The sequence below is a fragment of the Trachurus japonicus genome, chromosome 5 (assembly GCF_045865225.1).
Source record: "Trachurus japonicus isolate A0001 chromosome 5, Traja_1.0".
Taxonomy (NCBI): domain Eukaryota; kingdom Metazoa; phylum Chordata; class Actinopteri; order Carangiformes; family Carangidae; genus Trachurus; species Trachurus japonicus.
Window position 1 is genome coordinate 15,621,140 of NC_140911.1, and position 20,637 is coordinate 15,641,776.

General features: G+C 40.9%; 1 protein-coding gene across 2 annotated transcripts in view; it reads left to right on the forward strand.

Moving 5' to 3' along the window:
• epha8 (eph receptor A8) overlaps positions 1 to 20,637 on the forward strand; it is a 107,799-nt gene that overhangs the window by 21,622 nt on the left and 65,540 nt on the right. For both annotated transcript variants that reach the window (XM_085776522.1, XM_085776523.1), the window contains exon 2: positions 6,221 to 6,285. In XM_085776522.1, the coding sequence (XP_085632648.1) occupies positions 6,221 to 6,285 (65 nt within the window). The remainder of the gene's footprint in view (positions 1 to 6,220; positions 6,286 to 20,637) is intronic.

Below are 20,637 nucleotides of genomic sequence, written 5' to 3' on the forward strand. Positions count from 1 at the left end.
TGACACACCAGCTAATTGCAACATGTGAGTTTGTGTGTGTGTGCGCGTGTGTGAGAGAGAGAAAGAGAGAGAGAAGCAACAGTCTTTGCACGGAGAAATTAGAAGATCATGAGGCTCCACTTGGCAAGATTTTTGATGGAAAAGTACTCCCGTCTTATTAGGGTAAATCATGAAGTGGAGCTGTGGCAGACAAGAGTGCTCTATCCCCATTACCACGTTTTACACTCATCCCATTTACCTCCATGGATTGTCAGTGTCTGCACTTCTTGACCCAAAAGAAGCAACAAATTGACACTTAAAACTCAATCCAAAACTGCTGCAAGCACACACTTCTTTAGTGTGGCACCAACCCAGGTTATCTCACGTCTCTGAACACACACACATCCTGTGTGCAGTTTATTGTCACATTACGGGAGCTACGTTGCTATAGAGGTTCATTAGTTTCAGAAAGGCTGACTTCTGCTATTTCGAGCCACCAAAGAGACTGACTGCCTGGAATAGCTTTAATAAAGTGATCTGCAAAATCAGTTATATTTTTTGGACATCATTTGTGATGCAGCCTTGTCAGCCCACATAGGTATTTTCAGTTATTATGGCTAATTAGATTGTTTTAGTTGGCTGGAGCTGTGCAGAGCTTGTTAAAGTCTCCAAACTGTGAGCACTAAAAGCTGCACTCATTTGTATTTTTATATATTAACATATAAATGTCTGTCCTGCAGTGGTTGGTCCACCCCTTTGGATGGACCATGCACCAGCCAATTATCTAGAGACGTTCACATCAAGATAAGTATAGTTCAATCAGGAGGCTTCACTCTGAGTTAACAAATAAAGTTTTCTTTTCATGTGCAAAACAAGAGAGGAAAGTAAGGGATGTGCAAGTCTTTTACAATTAGACTCCATTGTGATGAAATCATATTTAAATGGGAGGTGAACCTGTGTGAAGTATAGGAACTTGACACTAGTGGTGACAGAAAGAGGGGAGTGCTGGAGGTCTGGGTTTGATGAGGAGTGGACTCTGATGAGCTTGACCTGACCCTTGACATGAAAGTGAATGGTATGGAGGATGGTCTGAAATAACAGCTGACAGCAGGAAAGAGGAGGGTACAGGTTTTATAATTTTACACAATGTGAATGGCTGGTTGAGATTGTGGCAAAAATCTGATTGGTTGGTTCACTGAAAACACCTTTTTCCTGCCACACTGGATTAGTTCTGACTGCAACTGTTGTTGATTTCTGTCTTCAGCAGCATCAATAGGTCGTGATTTTAAAATGGCAAGTATTTGATTTTTAACCAAAAGAAATGGCATGCACTTTGTGGTTAGTTTTGAATAGCTTGGTACCATACCAAAACTAAACAAAAATATTGTATAAGGTTGGTGATCAAAACAAAGCTAGATGGTGTGTTGTTGCCTCATGTTTAATGAGTATATCAAGTTACGTCAATTTTCATTTGTATCTTGCCAAGTCACAATGTCTCAAGGCACTTTTCAAATAAAGCAGGTCTAGACTTTCTTTTCAGAGAAAAAAGAGACCCAACAATTCTCACTAAGAGCAAACACTTGGTGACATTTGCCTTCCAAAAGGAAAAAAGAAAACCTTGAGTAGATGTGAACTCAAAGTGGGACTTCAACTGGTCGGGTTGGAAGAGATGGAGAGATAGAGATAGAGAGAGGGAGCAGGAGAGAGAGCAAGAGGAGAAAAGAGGGGAAGACCGTTATGCAACGATGGTGATATTAATAAGAATGATAGTTTCAGCAATAATAATGTAATGGTAACTGTAATGATCCTACTGGTCAAAGAAGTAACCCTAAGCTAATAACAGTCATAATTATTATCATTAATTATAGTAAAATGAACAGAAGGTGTTAAACAGAATCAAGGGTGCAGTTGTTTGCAGTGAAGATCTGGAGGATGAAGATAAAGGAAGAGAAGGGAGAGGGCATGCACACAGACTGGGTGTCTGAGGGAAACATCAGTTAGGAAGATGTAGAGATTTACAGTAAGTTTACAGTGATTTTGTCATTATTATTAATATTAGTGAGCTTTAAAAAAGACAATAAAGCTGGCTGCTGTTTAGGAGATGTCACTTCTCCCCGTCGGTTTGTGTTCTCCGTTAAATTTTGTGTAGTTGTTTTCTGTTTTCTTCAACCATTACTGCCTCTCTCTTTGCTATCAAAAAGAAGAAAAAGAAAATCACATAATTTCCTTTCCACCAGTGGCCTGAGTTATATCAACCAAAACGTTCTTATTCAGAGCATGTAATGTCAAACATTTCTTGAACTTTCAGTGTGAAACATTTCCTTATGTTAGCAATGTGATATAATCTGAGTGTTTATCTCATCAGTATGAGTAAAAGCACTAGGATGTGAACTTGGCTAGCTGAGGGGGAGGAGGTCAGACCATGCAGTTCACTCCCTGCTTCAAGGCAGAAACGTTGCATATTGTCAGTTTTGCAGTAGAGACAAGGAGGAGAGCAAGTGGCAAGTGGAGAAATGAATGAGAGACGGGGAGCTAAATATTGTCGTTAAAGTTGTTCTAATGTGAGGAACGTCACATGGCTGTCGCACAAGCAGATTTGGGGCAGAGATCATAGGTGTTAAAGTGGACACACACTCTTACACACACCTGTTTGAGTTTAAGATACGGAGCTGCCAGTGAATCTTAACCATTTTTTTGTCATCTGTTCATCCTTCTTGTTATATGGGCTACAGCTGAGTTCAGACAGGATGTGAACTGATCTTCGAATGTGCTAAGATTGCATACAGTAGCTAGTTAATGGAAAGATGTGAGTGAGCTTAAACAGATGCAAAGCTCCAGGCAAAGACTGAGGACACATCTGTGTGAGTAGGGAATTGTTACAACTAAGCTAAAATTTGTGCTTATTATAAGCATTTATGAATCTAATACATAAAACACTAATAAAATAAGAAGAGGACAGAATGAGCGGGAAAAAAATAGGAAGAACTGGAAAGTTTGGAGATCAGTCAGACGAGCAAACTAGTTGGCAGTCTGCTAGCAAAGTAGCCTAGGCCTGCAGTCAGTCTGTTTATTGCTGGCATCTGCACCATCTGTATGGGCACAAACATTTTGGCAGATTTACACATTGACATAAAAATTTCATTTGAATTATTAGAGCAGTAGCCTATAATAGAGCTAATGAAAAGCTAATCTGTTAGCTGCTTGCACTAATTTTGTATAGGCTACTTGCAGAAAATAAATCACCATTCCAAAATGACAAACAAAAACAAAATAACATGTGGCACTGACATAGGCCTAATAATACAGTGAATGTTATTTAAAATTTAGACAAGTTTTAAACATTGATCATATGTGTAACATGGTGTAGCCTATATCTCAACACATTGTCTGAAAGGAAATTAATGAGGCTACCAGAGCGGCATCTGAGAATGACTGAGGCATTCTGGGTAATTTAGGGGCAGCGCCCGGGATCCCTCCATTGAAAAGTTCAGCCTAACTGGCTTAACAAACTAACTAACTAAAAGTTGGCAATTAACAGGCTATTTACAGACAACACTTAGCCAAAACCTACCTGGTGATTCGACCACATACGTGTAGATGTCCAGGTAAGACATTTCTGGCCACTGTGTGGGGTCATTGATCACTGTGGGAGGCTAAATAGGCATACCGGTAGATTAATTAATTGTAATTTTTCAAGATAGCGTGAACGGTCGGTTTCAAGGAGGGTGTCAAAATAATTATGAGACATAGTGCTACAAAAGAAACAAAAAATAAAACATTAAAATTGATTGTTAGTTATTCTACGCTCCATCAAAACACGAAAAGCTACTGAGTGCAATGTAAAAATGCCGGGCGCAGTCATTCTCAGATGCCGCTCTGGTCTATACACTTGTCAATAAGAAAATGGAGATAAATCTCAAAAGAAAAGAAATATAACTGAAAGAAATGTTTACTGTGAAGCTGAGCTGAACACGGACTATTACCACCATATTCACCATTTGGGATGAATGGACACGGACTGATTGTTGTTTACCATGAAACTTCTATTTCAGTAGCTCAGTCTAATAAAACTAGTAGACTTAATAGGCAAAGCTAAAAATGATTACCATTTAGAAAAACTTCAGAGAGAAACTATTATTAAACCAATAACAATGTAAAAGGTTTCTAGTTTTCTAAATAAAGAGTGAAAAAATGGGAAACTTACTTCCTTATTGAGGGCCTTAAGCCCCGCCTACCACCTGTTCCTGATGTAGGAGCAGAGAGACTCAACCACATGTTTGAGAGTTTGTTGAGGAGCTTGTTCTGACTAAACCTACAGTCTATATGGACTAAACTCAGTGACTAGAGGACGTAGCATATCAGAGGTAAGCATTGTTATTTGTTGATGCTGTTTGTTAACTTTTATGTGGCAGTAGCTAACAGTGTGGTTGTGCTAGTGCTAATGATAACTCTCTTCTACTCTCTCTCTCTCTGTGTTGTGACAAATGAAGGTTTTGCTCACTGGTTAAACAGCCACATGACATGTTTGAGATGAGGAGTCTCAGTTGAGAGCAAAACCAGAGACCATGGATGTATTATATTAAGCCAGAGACTAGCAGTGAGTTGCATATACATAGGTTAGCAAAGTTAGCATATTGTATTCATGTTGTTTGTTAGCTTGTAAGTGTCAGTGGCTGACTGTGTTGCTAAGCTCCATCTCTTCATGGGAAAGGTTTCAGGTTTATTTTTCCCAAACTACGTCCTCACAGTTTGATAAGATTTGTTATAATGTAGGTTAATGACGACTGAAATAAATTAATTATCTTGGTAATATATTTATAAGGTTTTCATGTTTCATAGTTTTAGTGAAAATAACACAGCACCAACTTGTCTTAAATGCCCTTTGATTGACATGTTACTTGACAAATTAAATAGGACCTTATACAGGAATGAAAAAGGCTAGTTTTCTGGTGGTTTCAGAGATCAGGCTGAGCAGAACAGCTAAAGTACAGTCAGTGTGTTAACTGGCCACAGCAAAGCTTGGCATTGGCCAAGTGTTGGTAATTTGTTGAATTGGTTCTGAATTTCTGGCATGGTTGTCAGTGTGTTTATTCTTTTTTTTGTTGTTGTTCTTGTTATGGTGTACACAGCCCGGAGCCGCAAATATTATATTGATAAACTGATTTGCTATTTCCCTTTAAGGGAAGTGACTGAGTTTTAGTCAAGCTGGTGACCTTGACAGTAGAGACTGACAATTCATGTTTGTTTGTTTTTGTTTTTTTATACTGGTAATCAATTTAGAACTGGTATCCAAACACAAAACTACTTCTACATTGCTGTGTCATCCAGGCGTTTTTATTATTGTATTCCACCTATTTCAATGAATGATGGAGCAGTGGTTAGTCCTGTTGCCTCACGGCAGGAAGGTTCAGGGTTTGATCCCTGGGTCTGCAGGCTTTCTGTGTGGATACTCCAGCTTCCTCTCGCAGTCAGAAGGCAGAGAACATATCTCAGAAGAACACATCTCTGTATAATGCAACACGGCTGAAAAACACTACATCCTCCAACATGACCATACAGCTGAATGAACAATTCAATGTCTGACTGCTGCTTTTAGTTGCTTGCTGATATGAAGACTGTGTGTGACCGTTCACATTAATTTTAAAAATAAATGTGACACAGTAACATGCTGTATTTACTCAGAGATTTTAAATGGCTCACTGTACTTTTTTCTGAGAACAGGCAGCCACTTTAACTGATTCATTTAATCGTTTACTACTTACAAAAGAAAGAGATCAATGCTAATAATTGGAAAACAGATAATCGGCCACACCTACAATCCATCCATTCTTGCTCCATATTGAAATCAACAGTTTACTGAATATCAGTAGTGACTCCCACCTGGTCCCCACTGAGACTGTCTCACACTGCACATTCAACTTGTTTCCTGTTCTATTCTGAGCCTGGACCGCTGAGGTCTCGGCTCCGAGGTGCTCCGAGGGCGAACCAGGTCAAGGTGACATCCCACACTGTGACACCCAGCTCAGAGTTGCCGTGACGAAAGTGCTGCCTCATCAGTCACACCTGTCAGACAGTTGTAGGCCTATGTGTGTGTGTGTATAGTATATGTGTGATTCTGTCGAGTGCCGGTGCGCACGGAGGGTGGTGAAGAAGGGCAGGAGGATGGACAGGCGGAGGATAAGGAAAAAAAATACCTCTGATTTAAAGTTCATCACTTACCTATTTTGTTCTTTCTCTGCAGTGAATCTACTGGACACAACGACGGTGAGCGGAGACTGGGGCTGGCTAACGTATCCGTCACATGGGGTAAGTACAGTACTGTAACGCAAAACTATCACAGGATAGAAATACAGCAGGAAAGGCAAACCTCGGACAATAAGCCGGTGCATATTCTCATTTTTCCAGGTCATAGTATTTCAAAGGAGGTTAAATCGAAAGCAACTGGACTTAGTTATTTGTCTAGGAAGACTGGTCCCACTGACCAGTCCCAGCCTGGTCAGATGCGTACATGAACTGATGAAGCCTCTTGGATGAGAGGTGAAACGTCTTCCTAGACAAATAACTAAGTCCAGTTGCTTTCGATTTAACCTCCTTTGAAAAAGGAAAAAAAAACCCTCGGACAGCGTCTCTGTGTTCGCTGCAAAATCCTCATTATATTTCTTAGAAATCCCAACCGTACTAAATTCGACCACAAAGCGGCACCTGTTACAAAGGTTTTCCAAAGGAATGTGAGTCAGTGAATCACCAGTTGAGGGGGAGCCAGTGCTTATTAAACGGAGCCTGGTTGTAGCGCCGTCACCACGGGCTAATTACATGTTCGTCAGTTGGAGCCAGACAACTACTACACGCAATGCTCTGCTAATTCCAACATCAGCCTCGACATCGCTTTCAGCCCCCCCACCACATATTGGCAGCAAGGTGCACATCGCAGAATGGGGGGGGATGGTGATGGTGGTGGGGGGGCATTTCAGGTGGGGATGGGTGGAGGGAAGAGGGGGCGAGATGAAAGAGAGAGTGCGAGGTGAAGGCGAGGGCACGGCGTCGCTACATTAGCATATTGTAATGCCACATGATGACGCCCGGGGTGATGAATTAGGACTCCAGCCGTGATCTTTATAGCAGCGCGATGCCACCGTGTCCCTGACTCCCCCAGCTGTCAGCGGAGTGGTAGAAACATTTAACTCACCTCCGGCCCACACAACAGAAGGCGGCGTGATTGAACAGCGGCCAGGAGGAACAGATGGATTGTCTTTCAAGTCCCGAGAAAAGAGGTGGAAGAATTGGATTAGAGTTTTGAGCGAAATGACTCCTTCTGTGTAAAATCAGCGTGAGAAGTGAATCTGCTCCGTCTCTGACAGGCCCGTGTTATAACATCTAGATTACATAAACTCAGCCAGTAGTGTTTCATTTAATTGGTTCAATATGCCAGAAATATTCACTGACTTGATGAGATGTTTTTTTGTTTTTTTTTCTTTCACCCAGAGCTCCTGCACATCAAATGTTTGATTGAGTGGATTTAAAGCTGGAGCTCAGCTTTGTGGCATTATGGTTAGATTATAGAAGGTGTGCATCTTGTGCTGAATGGAAAGGAGTTGTTTGATGATCTGCACTCATGGCATCCACTACAAAGGAGAATTGACTGCACTGTTGTCTTTAAGGGTGCAGTTGACGGTCCATGTGAACTACTTAGCTACTGGACTGTGTCTGAAGCTCTCAGCTTCCAGGAGCTTTCAGTGCAGTCAGTTTTTCTTTTTTTTTTTTAATTGCCTCAGGTGTGGACTCTGTTAAGGTGCATCAGCATTTCTTTGAGCTCCATTTAAAATGTAAAGCTGCTATTTCTACTGCTGTGTAGGAATCTCAGGCTAGAGAGCGCGCTGTATTACTGTGACAAAGCTGTCAGAAAGGTTATTATACTGGTATTTAGAAAGTTTAAATATATTATGAATGACCAGGGCTTCTATTTACCTCAGTTGCAAGAGGAAATACGCCTTTATGTATAGAATTTGTGTTTTAGTATGAAGCCTTGTTTTGTTCTGCTCCTACTGTATTACATGTGACACATGTAAACATGCAAAATTAAGACACCTTACATCTTGTCCACTGGCACCTGCGGACTGTGTTGTTACTGACTGAGTCATTTTTTGTGTGTTCACTGTTAGATAGAAGGAGCTAGGTTTTCTTAGTACATCACAACACTAAAGGAGCTGCTCTCCTCCAAGTGGGAGGTTTGATTTTCTCTGAAAACTAAGTGCCACTGAAGACGGAGTATGTTCTGAGCTTGATAATGAAGCATTCAAAATGAATCTTCAGCAGAGCTATCAGAGCAGCAGCAGCACTTCATTGCTGCAGGTCCGCTTCTGCTTTCAGTGTTTTCAGCCACACTGAGTGGAAACCAGAAAAGTACTGTCTGATGGTTTGAATGCACTTGTTTGCACCGCTACAGACAACATTTTCAGTGCTTTTCCTCCTGGAAAAATTGGCTGAATTCTTCAACTTAAAGTTGGCACTGAGTTTACAAAGAGTTTACAAATAATGACCATCGGGTTATGATGGGAATGATGATGAACAAAAACCAAAGCCCTTCTGAATTGGACAGATAATGGTCTTCTCTTCTGCTGCAGTGTGTCTTCAGTTATAAAATGGCTTTGAATCAGATTTTGGGCTGACAATATGTTGTTCATTCATAATCTAATAGTGGGATTGTCACAATCTTTCCTTCCAAGACAGTTTCAATTGGCAACAGCAGAGCTGTACTGTCTAGCATCATCTAAAGCACAAGGACATTTCATTGATTTTGGGAAGCTTGATTGAAGAGGCGTATTCTGTAAACACAATATTGATGTGTAAAAAGTTAATATGGCAAACATACAGTAGCAGGAAACAGCTGCTGTTGCCTGTTAAAACATTTGACAGACACAGATTTTCACATCTTTTCTGGTTGTGTTTCTGTTCAACAGTATTTAGTCTCTTATAGCTGAGTGAGATATCTCTATCCTCTTGTTCCTCCATGTTCACTATCTAGTTGCTAACTGTGTGTATTTGCTGTTTCTGCTCCTGTAATTCAGGGCACCAGAAAACCAGAACAATGAGCTTAAAGATGCTGAAACACACTGTACAGCTGAGGGGGACTGCAGACTGGGCGGCTGTTAATCTGTTTCCTAACATATTATGGCTCGTGAATATTATAGGTTTTAAAAAGTCTGAGTCTTCTCTTTAACTGAGACAGCACTCATGATGTCAGTGATGTTCAAGGTGCTTCAGACAGTTTGTTGAGAGTCTGTGTGAAGTGTGTGAAAGAGAAAAACAGCACTGAGACCTCATGGGCTCTTTGGTAAATGGATGTTTTGGCGGCTTATAGTCTCTCGCACTCTCACTGTTTCACATTTACACATCCAGCAGATGTACAGTACAGTATAAGGTCATTTTTAGCCGCCCTGACAGTTTACAGTGTTATGAATGCACCATGCTAGCAGCATCAGTTTTTCAGCTGCCCTTTGCATGCAGGCACAAGCCGCTCTTTGATGGTCTTAGGTCGAGAAAATGCAACTGCCTCGCAAGGGAAGATTCCTGCCTTCACTAAAAAGCCGACATCGTTTGATGCTGGGAGAGACTCTGTGTTTGATTCACAAAGCAGGCTGAGAAGTTAGGATTCTGCACCGTCACGTGAAATGTAATGTTACATAACAAATACTTAAAACCTGGCTCTGCTGTTATCTCACAGGTTCAATAATGTTATTTTTTACAAAGAAGAGGTGGCACACATGCGACTGTGAGCAAGTGAGTGAGCCAAAGGTGAGCGGGAGTGAGAGAGAGAGTTTGCCCACAGGGAATACAAGAAGAGTAAGTGTCAAGTCCACGCCGGAGGAAGATGGATTAAAACTGTCAGAGTGTAGTTTCCTGAATGTGGAGTCATTTTCAGACACAGGAACGGGGGTCAGATGTTTCCACAATGCAGCGCCAACAACTGTTTATTTTTATTCTCTGCAGATGAATTCCCTTTGCATTTATGTCAAAGGTTTGTGTTTGTTGTCAGTTGGGCAAAAAAAAAAAAAAAGGCAAAAATATGTCATTGCTGTGCAGTTAGGGTTAGGACGTGGAGTGGCTTGTTCATAAATCTGAAGGTTGGTAGTTTTATTCCTGAGAAGAGCTATACAGGAAAACTGCTCAGCGAATGTTGCTTGTGTTGTAAAGTTGGTCTGCACATTAAATTCCAATGTGGCCAGGTGTAATCAAATCGCATGAGCCATAAAAAATCACAGCAGCTACAATTTTTTTGATAAAGCTAAAATATGTCACATTGAAGTGCTTTGTTGGCACCATAAGTGTTTTGGTGCTACACATACAGTATCCTACCCCCTCCTACCGATATAAAATAACTAGAACTAACAAAAATCCGATCATCATTTTTAGATTTTTTTTTTTTTTTTGTGTGAAAATTGAGGTTGCAATATCTGCAAATATAATAAAATATGGTTAAAATATTCTTTTAGCATGTCTATGAATATTCTCATTCATCCAGGTCATTATTCTCTCTCTCTCAAATTGAATCATAGGCAACTGGACTTGTATTTGTCTAGGAAGAACGCTTCATCAGTTCATACGCATCGGTCTCACTAGTCCGCACTAGTCTTTTAGAAGTATTGTAAACCATTCTGAGTGGGCGATACAGCTGCACGCTCCAATCTTAATCTGTAGCTCCCATCAGACTCCATGTTTACCAGTCACCCCCAACTTTAGCAATCAGACATGAAACCCACATCCAGTCATACATCACACTACTGGGGCTTCAGACTTCAGCTGCACTGATCAATTGTTTATGCATTAATTAAATATGTGGAACACGTCATGTGACGGCTCATTCATAGAGCATCAATAAAAAAACAAAATGAAACCCACAGTGTTAACTATTGGCAAACAACAATAACGCCAATCACTGCTGACAGATTCCATTAAAAGCTGCTAGAGTTGCACAATGCTTACAGTATACCAAACACCAAAATGTACTACAGTAAGTTCCATCATTACTAGGAACACACATACATGGGAATCTATTTTGTCTCTGTCTCACAGACAGAATGCGTTGCTGTAAATACACAGTGGGAACAATCCCCCGTACATACGTAGTCTACAGTATGTATTGAGGAATGGATTAATTTTTCTGTGGGTTTTTCTGTGGATTTGTTGAGAATGAGCGAACACCACCTTCTTCATCCTGTAGCAATCAAGACAATAAATCACATACAGTAAGAATCCTTACTTAAAAGAGACAGTAACCTTGTACTGTAAACGATGGAGAGAGAGGGAAGGAGGAAGCTTTTTTTTTTCTTTTTAGCAGTGTTACAACCAGATTAAAATGTTTCCACGAAAATAGCTGATGACTGTCAGCTTGCACTCACTGTTCAATCAATGGTGTGTGTGTGTGTGTAGGGTGGGGGTTTGGTCTTTATTAGTACCCTGACCTCTCTTTCTTTTTGAGTCTCGTTTAGATGACATCATGACAGATCACGTCTTCGACTCGAGGGGCTTCTTTCCATCCAATTTATTCAGGCAGCGGTTAGCCCGTGGGCTGTCCCAGGAGCATCTTTCTCTGTTTTTCTCTCTTGCTCTGCCTCGCACTCACACGCACACACTCACACACACTTCCTCTCGGAGCCTGTCAGATGGGGCAGGAAGACTTCATTATCCACCAGTCCGATCTATGTTGGCCATGACAGGTTCATCCACTGGCCACCTCACAATCGATACAGCTGACAGTACAGTGTTCGTGTGTGTGTGTGTGTGTGTGAGAGAGAGAGAGAGAGAGAGTGTGTGTGTGTGTGTGTGTGTGTGTGTGATGATTAACGTGGTCTGTGGAAGCCATGATGTGGATGAGCAAGTGATGAGCTGAGGTGTCAAAAGCCCACAGTCTGCAGACATTACTAACTATTTCTCGAACTCCTTGTTACTTCTCTGGCTCTTTCAAACTCCCTCTCTCTCTCACACACACACGCACACATCTATATACTATATATATATATATATACACTTTTTGCATATTGAACTGATCTGACAGTACCTTCTACTGCTGGTTGTTAAAGATGGCCATGCAAATGCCACAGTGTACTGTAGAAGAGGTGGATGTGGATATAAATTTTAGGTTGTTGTTTTTTCTTGCCAAGTATAAATTTAAATGATTCACTGACATAATAGATGGTATAATGGTGTATACACACATATTTCCACAAAGACACATTTTTATTTGATCATGTGCTTCTGATTCTGATTCGTATCCATATCGGATCATATGGACCCCCTCGAAAATGAGATGGCACATCTCAAAGGGCTATCCTGTAAAATAAAGTCATAAAGTCATATCAAATTCCTGCATATTGTAAAAAATGTAACACAAATTATTACTATGAAGGATTTTCCCTCATCAGGAGCTGTGCCTGCCCTTAGTGTTATGTCACAAAATAATCTTTCTTTACAGAAACTTGAGGTTTTTCAGGTCCTTGGTTTGTTGTGCCATTAGCTGTCGAACTGAGCTGAAACCCAGTACTTACATTTGAAAGTGTTATCCTCTCACTCTCAGTTGCTGTTTTTTTTTTTTTGTTTGTTTGCTGCCATATTACTTTCACTACCAGTGCACAATAAATGTTGGATGGATGGGTCAGCAAAGCACAGTAACTCACTGCTACTGAGTTTATTTATTACTTCCCATGTGGAAGTATAGTGAGTTTATTTTATTCATGAACGTTCAACAGAGTTAACCAAGCTGTTATTATTGTAACAGTGACAGAGAGGATTGTTAAAGAACCGTTTATAATTGTAACCATTGGCTTTATCAGAGGGTTAGAATAAGGGGCCTACTATACTGTAGGTCTAATGTTGTTCATGTTGGAGATTAGAACCTATCCTGAGCCAGTGTTAGTTTGCCATCCTGAAACCCAGTTATTGTTATATTCATACCACAGGTTGTGTGTGTGTTTTAATGTTGGTCTGCTCTCTGTACTTAAAACTGCCATCCTTTGGTAATAGAAGACCCCTGAGCATCTTTATCACATTGTGCTGTTATTCCCCTGTTTGTAATTATTTCTTCATCCAGATGTTTTCCCACAGTTGATCAGACTACTTTGACCATCAGCACTGATTGTTTTTTCTTATCATTTCACAAAAAACAAACTTTATGATTTGGATTTTCCAAGGAGGAGAGGATGCAATTTAAAGTTTTGGGGGTGTAAGAGAAAAGTAATATAACTATTTGTTACAAAGCAAACACAGAGGTACTGCTGTACATACAGAACAGTGTCTTTGACACAACTTAATGATCTATTTCACTTTGCTTTAAAGAAATCTTTTCAAACTTTTAATTGAGCTAAGTTTATTTAATGTATGGTTTTAATTTTCAACTTAGGTAATAAATTATGAATTGTTTAGCCTTGAAATCAAACTTTATGTATTTTACTAAGCTCTATTCTCACTCAATGATAGCTTCATATTGAAATGAATTGTGAATGAGTCTTTTAAATGAGGTCCAACAAGTTTTTGGTGACATTTTTTTCACCACTCTGCATTTCTGCTGCTATCAGCAGCCCCATCCCCCAGGTCTGATTACACACTTGCTTAACGCACCCTCAGCCAGTCTTTGAACTTCCTCCGTTGCCCTCTCAGTGACTGCCCGCTGCAGCGTAATTGGCCGTACAAGCTCCCGTGAGACAGCAGCACGGCCGATACAGCACAGCTGCTGCTGGCCAGTGGTGGTGCTCGCACACCTCTGCAGCTGCTCTTTGGAAGTATCTCGCCTAATAAACAGACCAGGTGAAGGAAAAGATGTGCTGGATCACTCAAGGGTTTTGATGTAACATCTGAAAGCACCACAGTGGTTTGTGTGTGTGTGTGTGTGTGTGTGTCTGTGTGCAAGTACACACACAGATAGATGGTAGGATGAGCACAGAGATGGACCATCTTGACTTTGAAAGATCTTGTGCCAAAGCTTCCCTGAAGGAAACAGAGGCCCACATAAGCCAGTTTTCCTGATGGCTGCTTCAGACCTCAGCGGGTAAACTGCCCAGGTGTTTGACTGAGAGGCGCGAGGCAGACGGAGACAGACCACCTCAGCCACGTCAGGGGTTTGACAGACAGCTCCATTCTGCTGTCAGCTTTATCTGGAGCTGAAGGGATGATCTGCTCAGAATGAAATAATCGTCTACCGTCTTTGTAGCTTCAATGAGACCTGCGCACCGCTGAACCAGCTGTTCTCATGTGTTCTTAGTTTCTCCTTTATACTGTCTCCATTGTTCTTTCATGTTGGTGGGGAACAAACCCCACACAGTTTGTTCACTGATGTAGCCCCACAAACAAACTGTACAAGCACCCACACGCTGAAGAGGTAATCTGTCTGCTGTGGTCTGAGCAGTCTAAAGCAGCACTTGACCAAATGACAGCACGGTGCTCGTCCTGCAGGCAGGGTGCCTCAGTACAGGCCATCAAACAATGTCATCAAAAAAAATCATGGAACCTATCATGCAACAGCTTTTCTTTTGGAAAACACCACAGGCTGTATATAAACATACAGAGCCTCATTCACGGGTTTGTGAGGAGCACTTTTGAGGCTCAGAGTGAGCTGCCACTCAGTCGCCATCTTGGCAGGTCCTGACTCCACCCAACTAACTCAAAAGATGGACTGATACTGTGTTAAAACAGAACAGTAACCGAGACTGAGTGTGTGTGTGTGTGTGTGTGTGTGTGTGTGTGTGTGTGTGTGTGTGTGTGTGTGTGTGTGGAGCTGAGGCTTTGGTTGTGTTGAACCTGGTTGCTGCAGATGGATCAACTAAAGGGATAGTTCAACATTTTGGCAAATTCACCTATTGCCATAATCTCTATAGGAATAGGTTCATTACCTTTAATTGTCAGTGCAAGCTATTTTTAGATTGGTGGGGCAGAGATGCGAGCTGCTCACGAAGCGGTACTTTCTTCTTTCCCTCAAAACTCATCAAATACACAATCCATCAACGCCAAAATGAATTGAATGAATGAATTTATTTATTTAAAACAGGGACAATGCACAAAAAACATTAATCTTGTAAAACAAGAAGAGATGCTTTGAAACAGGTTATAGCAACAATTGCTAATTTCCGCCTGTAGTCCCTGGGCAGGTGAAGCGCTAAACAGATACAATATTAAGATTAATTGAAATAGGACATAATAACCATAATATTTAAAAAAAAAAATTGACAGAATGCACTAATAAAAGCAGGGAAACAGGAGCGCCAAATCATAAAGTACACACTAGGGACTAACAGCACATACACTCTCTCTCACTCTCATCACACATTCAAACACATACACACACATACAATACACAGATAACAATCATCCTCCTCTAATAACCACACTCATAGCCAGACACATACACACACTCACATAATACTCAACAATGTGTGCAAACTTGCTTACTTAGTAACCAGCGCTTTGACAAGCATGAGAATGTGTTTGGATTTGTACATAGAAAAAATGCTCTCGTGAAGAAGTTATGACCTTCACATTCGCCACGCTGTGAAATAATAACGTATATATGAGGCAAATACTCTGAACAACTTGTACTTTTGAAATAATGGACTGTAGTTAAGGTTACACATTTGCCTCAAAAACAACTTGTCTTGTAATGTTACCTCATTATCTGAATGTGCAGGTCACAACTTGTCCACGAGAGCGTTTTGGAGTTGTTGGATTATGTATTTGATGAGTTTGATGAGGGAAAGGCAAAGTACCATGTGCCTCCGTTGCGTTACTGTAGCTACAGTAAGCAGCTCGTGTCTGTGCCCTGCCGATCTAAAAACTGATAATTAAAGGTAATGAACCTACTCCTAAGACTATAGTGAAGATTATGGCATAAGCAATTTGCCAAAATGTTGAGCGATTGCTTTAAGCCTTTATTAAAGTTGAACAGGTGTATAAAAAATCACTGTTGTGCTGCTGCTGCTTTTAGTCTACACAGACTTTATGAGACAGTGTTTTGCTGTCAGGTTGATGTGTCACCTGCTGAAGAGTGTTATGAACTACAGAGGAGGCTCTGTACTATACAGTACTTTAAGTGTTGCTACTGTAAAGTGAAATTTAAAAGTCATACTGCTTTGTAAAACTGAGTGCTGAACACAAATGAATGGACAAAACAGGAAAATAACCCTGCAACTAACCAAAGTGACTTGCCATCAAACTTTTAAATGCTCACAGGCTCAGCTGGTGCGAAAGGCTGCTGATGTTGAGCTGCTTGTTCCAAACTCACAGACTGGCACTGAAGCCACTGAGTGAATGGATCTAGATGGATGTATCCATGTTTCTTGGCTACGTTGTGTCCATCGGAACATCATCTCCCAGTGAGCAGGTGGATAATATGAAAGAATAAAATTCTTTGAAACCAAATTGAATGGGACATTTCCCAAAGGGGGAGGGAGAGACTGGTCAGTGGCTGCACAGATGCTAATGTGGCTCTCATTTGTAAACCATTGCAACACTGGGTATTTAGTACAACATACGCATGAACAGTTTCTTTTTAATTTTTTTCTCTCTCTCTTTTTGTACATTTTATTTATGTTGCTCTTTATTAGAATATTTTGATCTTTTTGCTCACAAGTACAACACACTGTCCCATAAAAATTGCATCTCAGAATAGATAGCAATTACAACATCTACCCCACTGATCCCAGACCAGTGCAATTAACACTCCTATTCCAGAAAGGTTATCGCTGTCAAAGAGCCCACAGACAGACACACACACTGACACACACTGACACACACACACGCACACACGGGAGCAAAGTTATTAAGTCTGTTGTGGTCTTGTGGCTGATAGTATGAGAGGCAGAAAGGTGTTGGGCAGAGCCTGATATTTCCACCCAGTTAATATGCAGACCTGTTACTTCACATAGAGCCCAGCATTAAACCTGGAAATGCCACTAGCAAACACACACACACACACACGCATACACATAGCCATCACACCCTACTGACTCTCTCTCTCTCTTTTTTTTCATCACCCTCTCCCATACCCGTTCCTCTGTCACTCTCTCTATGAGTTCTAAAGAAACCTCCATGAAACATACTAATCTGAAATTAGATCTTTCAAAGAAGACACCATTCTCCGGCTTTGTCTTGTCTCTCTTTTGACGCCTCTCCTGCTAAAACACGTGTGTTGTGTCTGCAGCTGTTACACTTTAATGCGAAGGGGAGAGTGATGGTAATGGATTACAAGAAGCCAGGAATGTTTTATACCCTGATCATGAAGCACTGAGGTCTAACAGTGCGTAGATTACTGACTGGACTATTGCTTACTGGAAGTATGGGCAGATTTCAGTCCTCTGTCAATGTGAATCATCATCTCATCATTTTCTTTTTTCATATGAAGTACAGTAGGTTTCAAAGGGGTCAGGTGAGGTCCAGCATGAGAAAAACTAGAGACAGTGGCTGTAAACATCTGGTTAGGTAACCTCAGCTCATAATAAGAATGGATAATTTTTAGTTCACAGCAGACACAGCAGGTTTTGTCATTTTCCCATCCAGCACAGTTCTGTGTGGCACAATGTGTGTGCATTAACAATTAATATATTAAAAAAACTGGTCTGTATAAAATCTCAACCCCTCGTCCTCTCAGTCAAACATGTTTTGTTTTTTTAATCACTGTTTAAAGTTCAATATAATCGTCATGAACCCAGTCAGAATTGTAAGTGATGTGTACACAGGCCGTTTGAGAGGTTACAGGTCAGATTTGTTATTCCGGTGTTTTTAGCGCGTGATGCATCTATTGTTTGTTAATTATTAATGGCACTAGGAAGCTTGCATGGGACGATACAAACGGAGTACAAATGACAACATCTACTCAGTCATTAATAATAACACGGAACCTCGGAGCACAGAATAAATTGTGGGTGGTTTTTTGTCTCATTGTTCTATATAGTTTTCATTAAAATGTCGGTACATTTTTGTAGTATGGAAGCCTCTGAGCAAATCTCATCAGAAATGCAGAGTTGAGCAGGAAATAATTTCCATCAACGCACAAGACGAGACTCTCTGCAAGAATCTGTGTGTTTGTAGCCGCAGCTGCCTTCAGCTTCCTCTGAAACAACAATGATGAATGGAGCCTTAAACAGGCAACTCCCTTTCTATTGTCCCTCATACCAGCAGCACATAATCATCTCTCTTTTCAACTGGCTTTCTCTCTGTATTTGTTAATCAATCTTTCATTCTCTCTTTCATCTTTTTTGGCATTCACTCTCCCTCATATCATACGTTATGAATAGACTGATATTGATTTCATGCTACAGGGCGTCAGACTCATATGAGAATAGACCCCAATATTTAGACGCCAGCTTTAGAGGCAACTATGCTTTTATTCTTGCTTAACAACAGCTTCTCTGATCTTCAGGCGACTCAGGTTGCAACTTCTTTGTCGCTGTGGAAACCCTAAATGGGCTGAATAAAACAAAGGAGATTGAAGAGAGAAAGGGAGCGTGGAGAATCGGCGAAATCGAGGAATGTGGATTATACGTTTATTAATTGTGGCACAAAGTCAGAGGAGACCGCGCTGTTTGGCTGCGTGACCCCAGAACATCCAGATCAGAAACGCAATTAGCAGAACATGAGAGAAGAAAATATCATCAGGCTGGATTTTACAGCACCAGTCTTTGTTTGTGTTTTATGTAATGAAGATAGGGACGATCAAGTCGTGATATCGGTTCACTCGGGGATCAGTGGATGGAGGCACGGATGAGTCACATCATCACAAGTTCAAATTCAGTATGATGAGATAATCATCCTCTCTCTTTACTCTGTACCACTTCATGGAGCGTTTCAAAACAGTGCTGCAAAGTGACTGAGAGGGTTGTGATGAAGATGTAGTAAATAAAAGGTAAAATTAAAATCAAAGGCAAAATCCTTAACATCAGTGTTCTTACATTGAACTGATTAGACTTCCTTTCAAGACTGTGTGGGCCTGTTATCATAGTTGCACCTGTTATGGTGGGACATCTTCCACCTCTAGTTTTATTATTGAGACATGACAACTACACTCTATTCAGCTAGTGAAATGACAACACCTACAGGTATGAAGAACTGTTAACCCTGCATAAAGCATTTTTTGGCTGGACAACAATAGTGGGGTCAGCCCTTTAACTTTGTCTGTTGCCGATTGACTGAGTGATAAGGTGCACCATTTATTCTTACACTTTTAAAATAACAGTGTTACCAACTCCAACTCCATTTTATTTTTTGAAGCACCCTTTCGGACAAAGACTGTAGCAACTTGCTGAAGAAGAGTTGTAAGGTTGTTTTTTGTTTTGTTTTTGTTTTTGTTTTTGAAAATAAATCTACCCTTTTGACCTTTTTGAAACTTAAATATAAAACAAGATTTTCAGCTGACAGAACTCAGCCGGACTGAGTAAACTGATTTGAGCTATGCTACTTTTGCTGGACCTCAGCCAAATTAAAAATATATATATATGAGAGGGAGTTGAGGAGCATAACGACCCATATCTGAAACACATGCAGTGTCTAACCTTCAACAACATACTTTCCTCAGTTTTATCTGAATTTAGTTTGGGGATGTTTGCAAATCCACTGACAAATGCAGTGGAAGTGTAGTTTTAGGCTTAGTGTTGTTGGCATGTTATTTCCACACACTTAAGTCGACTTGCAGTATTTGCATTTGTATATATTTGCGCTCTGTGCACGTTATTGTGTTTGTTAACAGCTTTGCTCTTTGTCTGCCACGTTTGATTTCTTCTGATGAGAGCTCTGATGAGCTGACAGGCAGGAAACAGATGTGCAATTTACAGCCAATTAATTTCTCACTCCCTCTCTCATTTTGTCTCTGTCTGTCACACACACACACACACACACTGCATTGTCACTTGCTGGTCTGTAAAGCGCTGCATTCCTGTTGTTGTCGTGATAGAAAACTCTCTTATCGCGTTTTCAGTAGATAAACACGCACCGCTGAATCTCTCTGACTTCTCCTCTTCTTCTCCTTCTTCTTCTCACTGCCTGTCTGCCGAGGACAAGCAGAAAGGATTTCCATTATTCTCACAACCAAACAACAACCAATCTGGTCCAATCTCACCCTCTCCCTGTGGGCAGTACAGCTCCCAACCTCCTGAAAATCTGCCTTCGGTGCTTTTGATTTTTTTCACTCCTTGAGGAAATTATAAGGAGCTAAAATCTAAGATTTCCCAAGAAAAAAGCAGCAAAAAAAGCCAAAAAAAAAAGGTTGAGAGCAGAGATGCCAAGATGAGAATAATGAGAGAGATAGAGAGGTTATATACCTCACTAATTAGCCGGGGTCCTCACAAGTTCAAGGACGGTTTCAATTTAGCTGATAAAGATGAGAGGATGAGGAAGGGAGGGAAGGGTGAGATGGGTGAGACTTCCTACATCTTAATTATCCCAATGGTTTTTTGGCGGGTGGTGCCTTGGGGGAGTGTGTGTGTGTCGGGGGAGAAGAGCAGGGTGAGCTGGGGCTGACGAGAGGAGTTGGAGGGCTTCCATGGAAAGCCCAGTCGTCTTATGTGAGGCCAAGTTCAGCATGGACGCGGCCCCGAAGCTTTGCAGGGTCGACACTTTCCCTTTCAATTACTCCACCACTCGCACAAGGATCCCCAGCTCAGGAGGATCGTGGGTAACACCAGG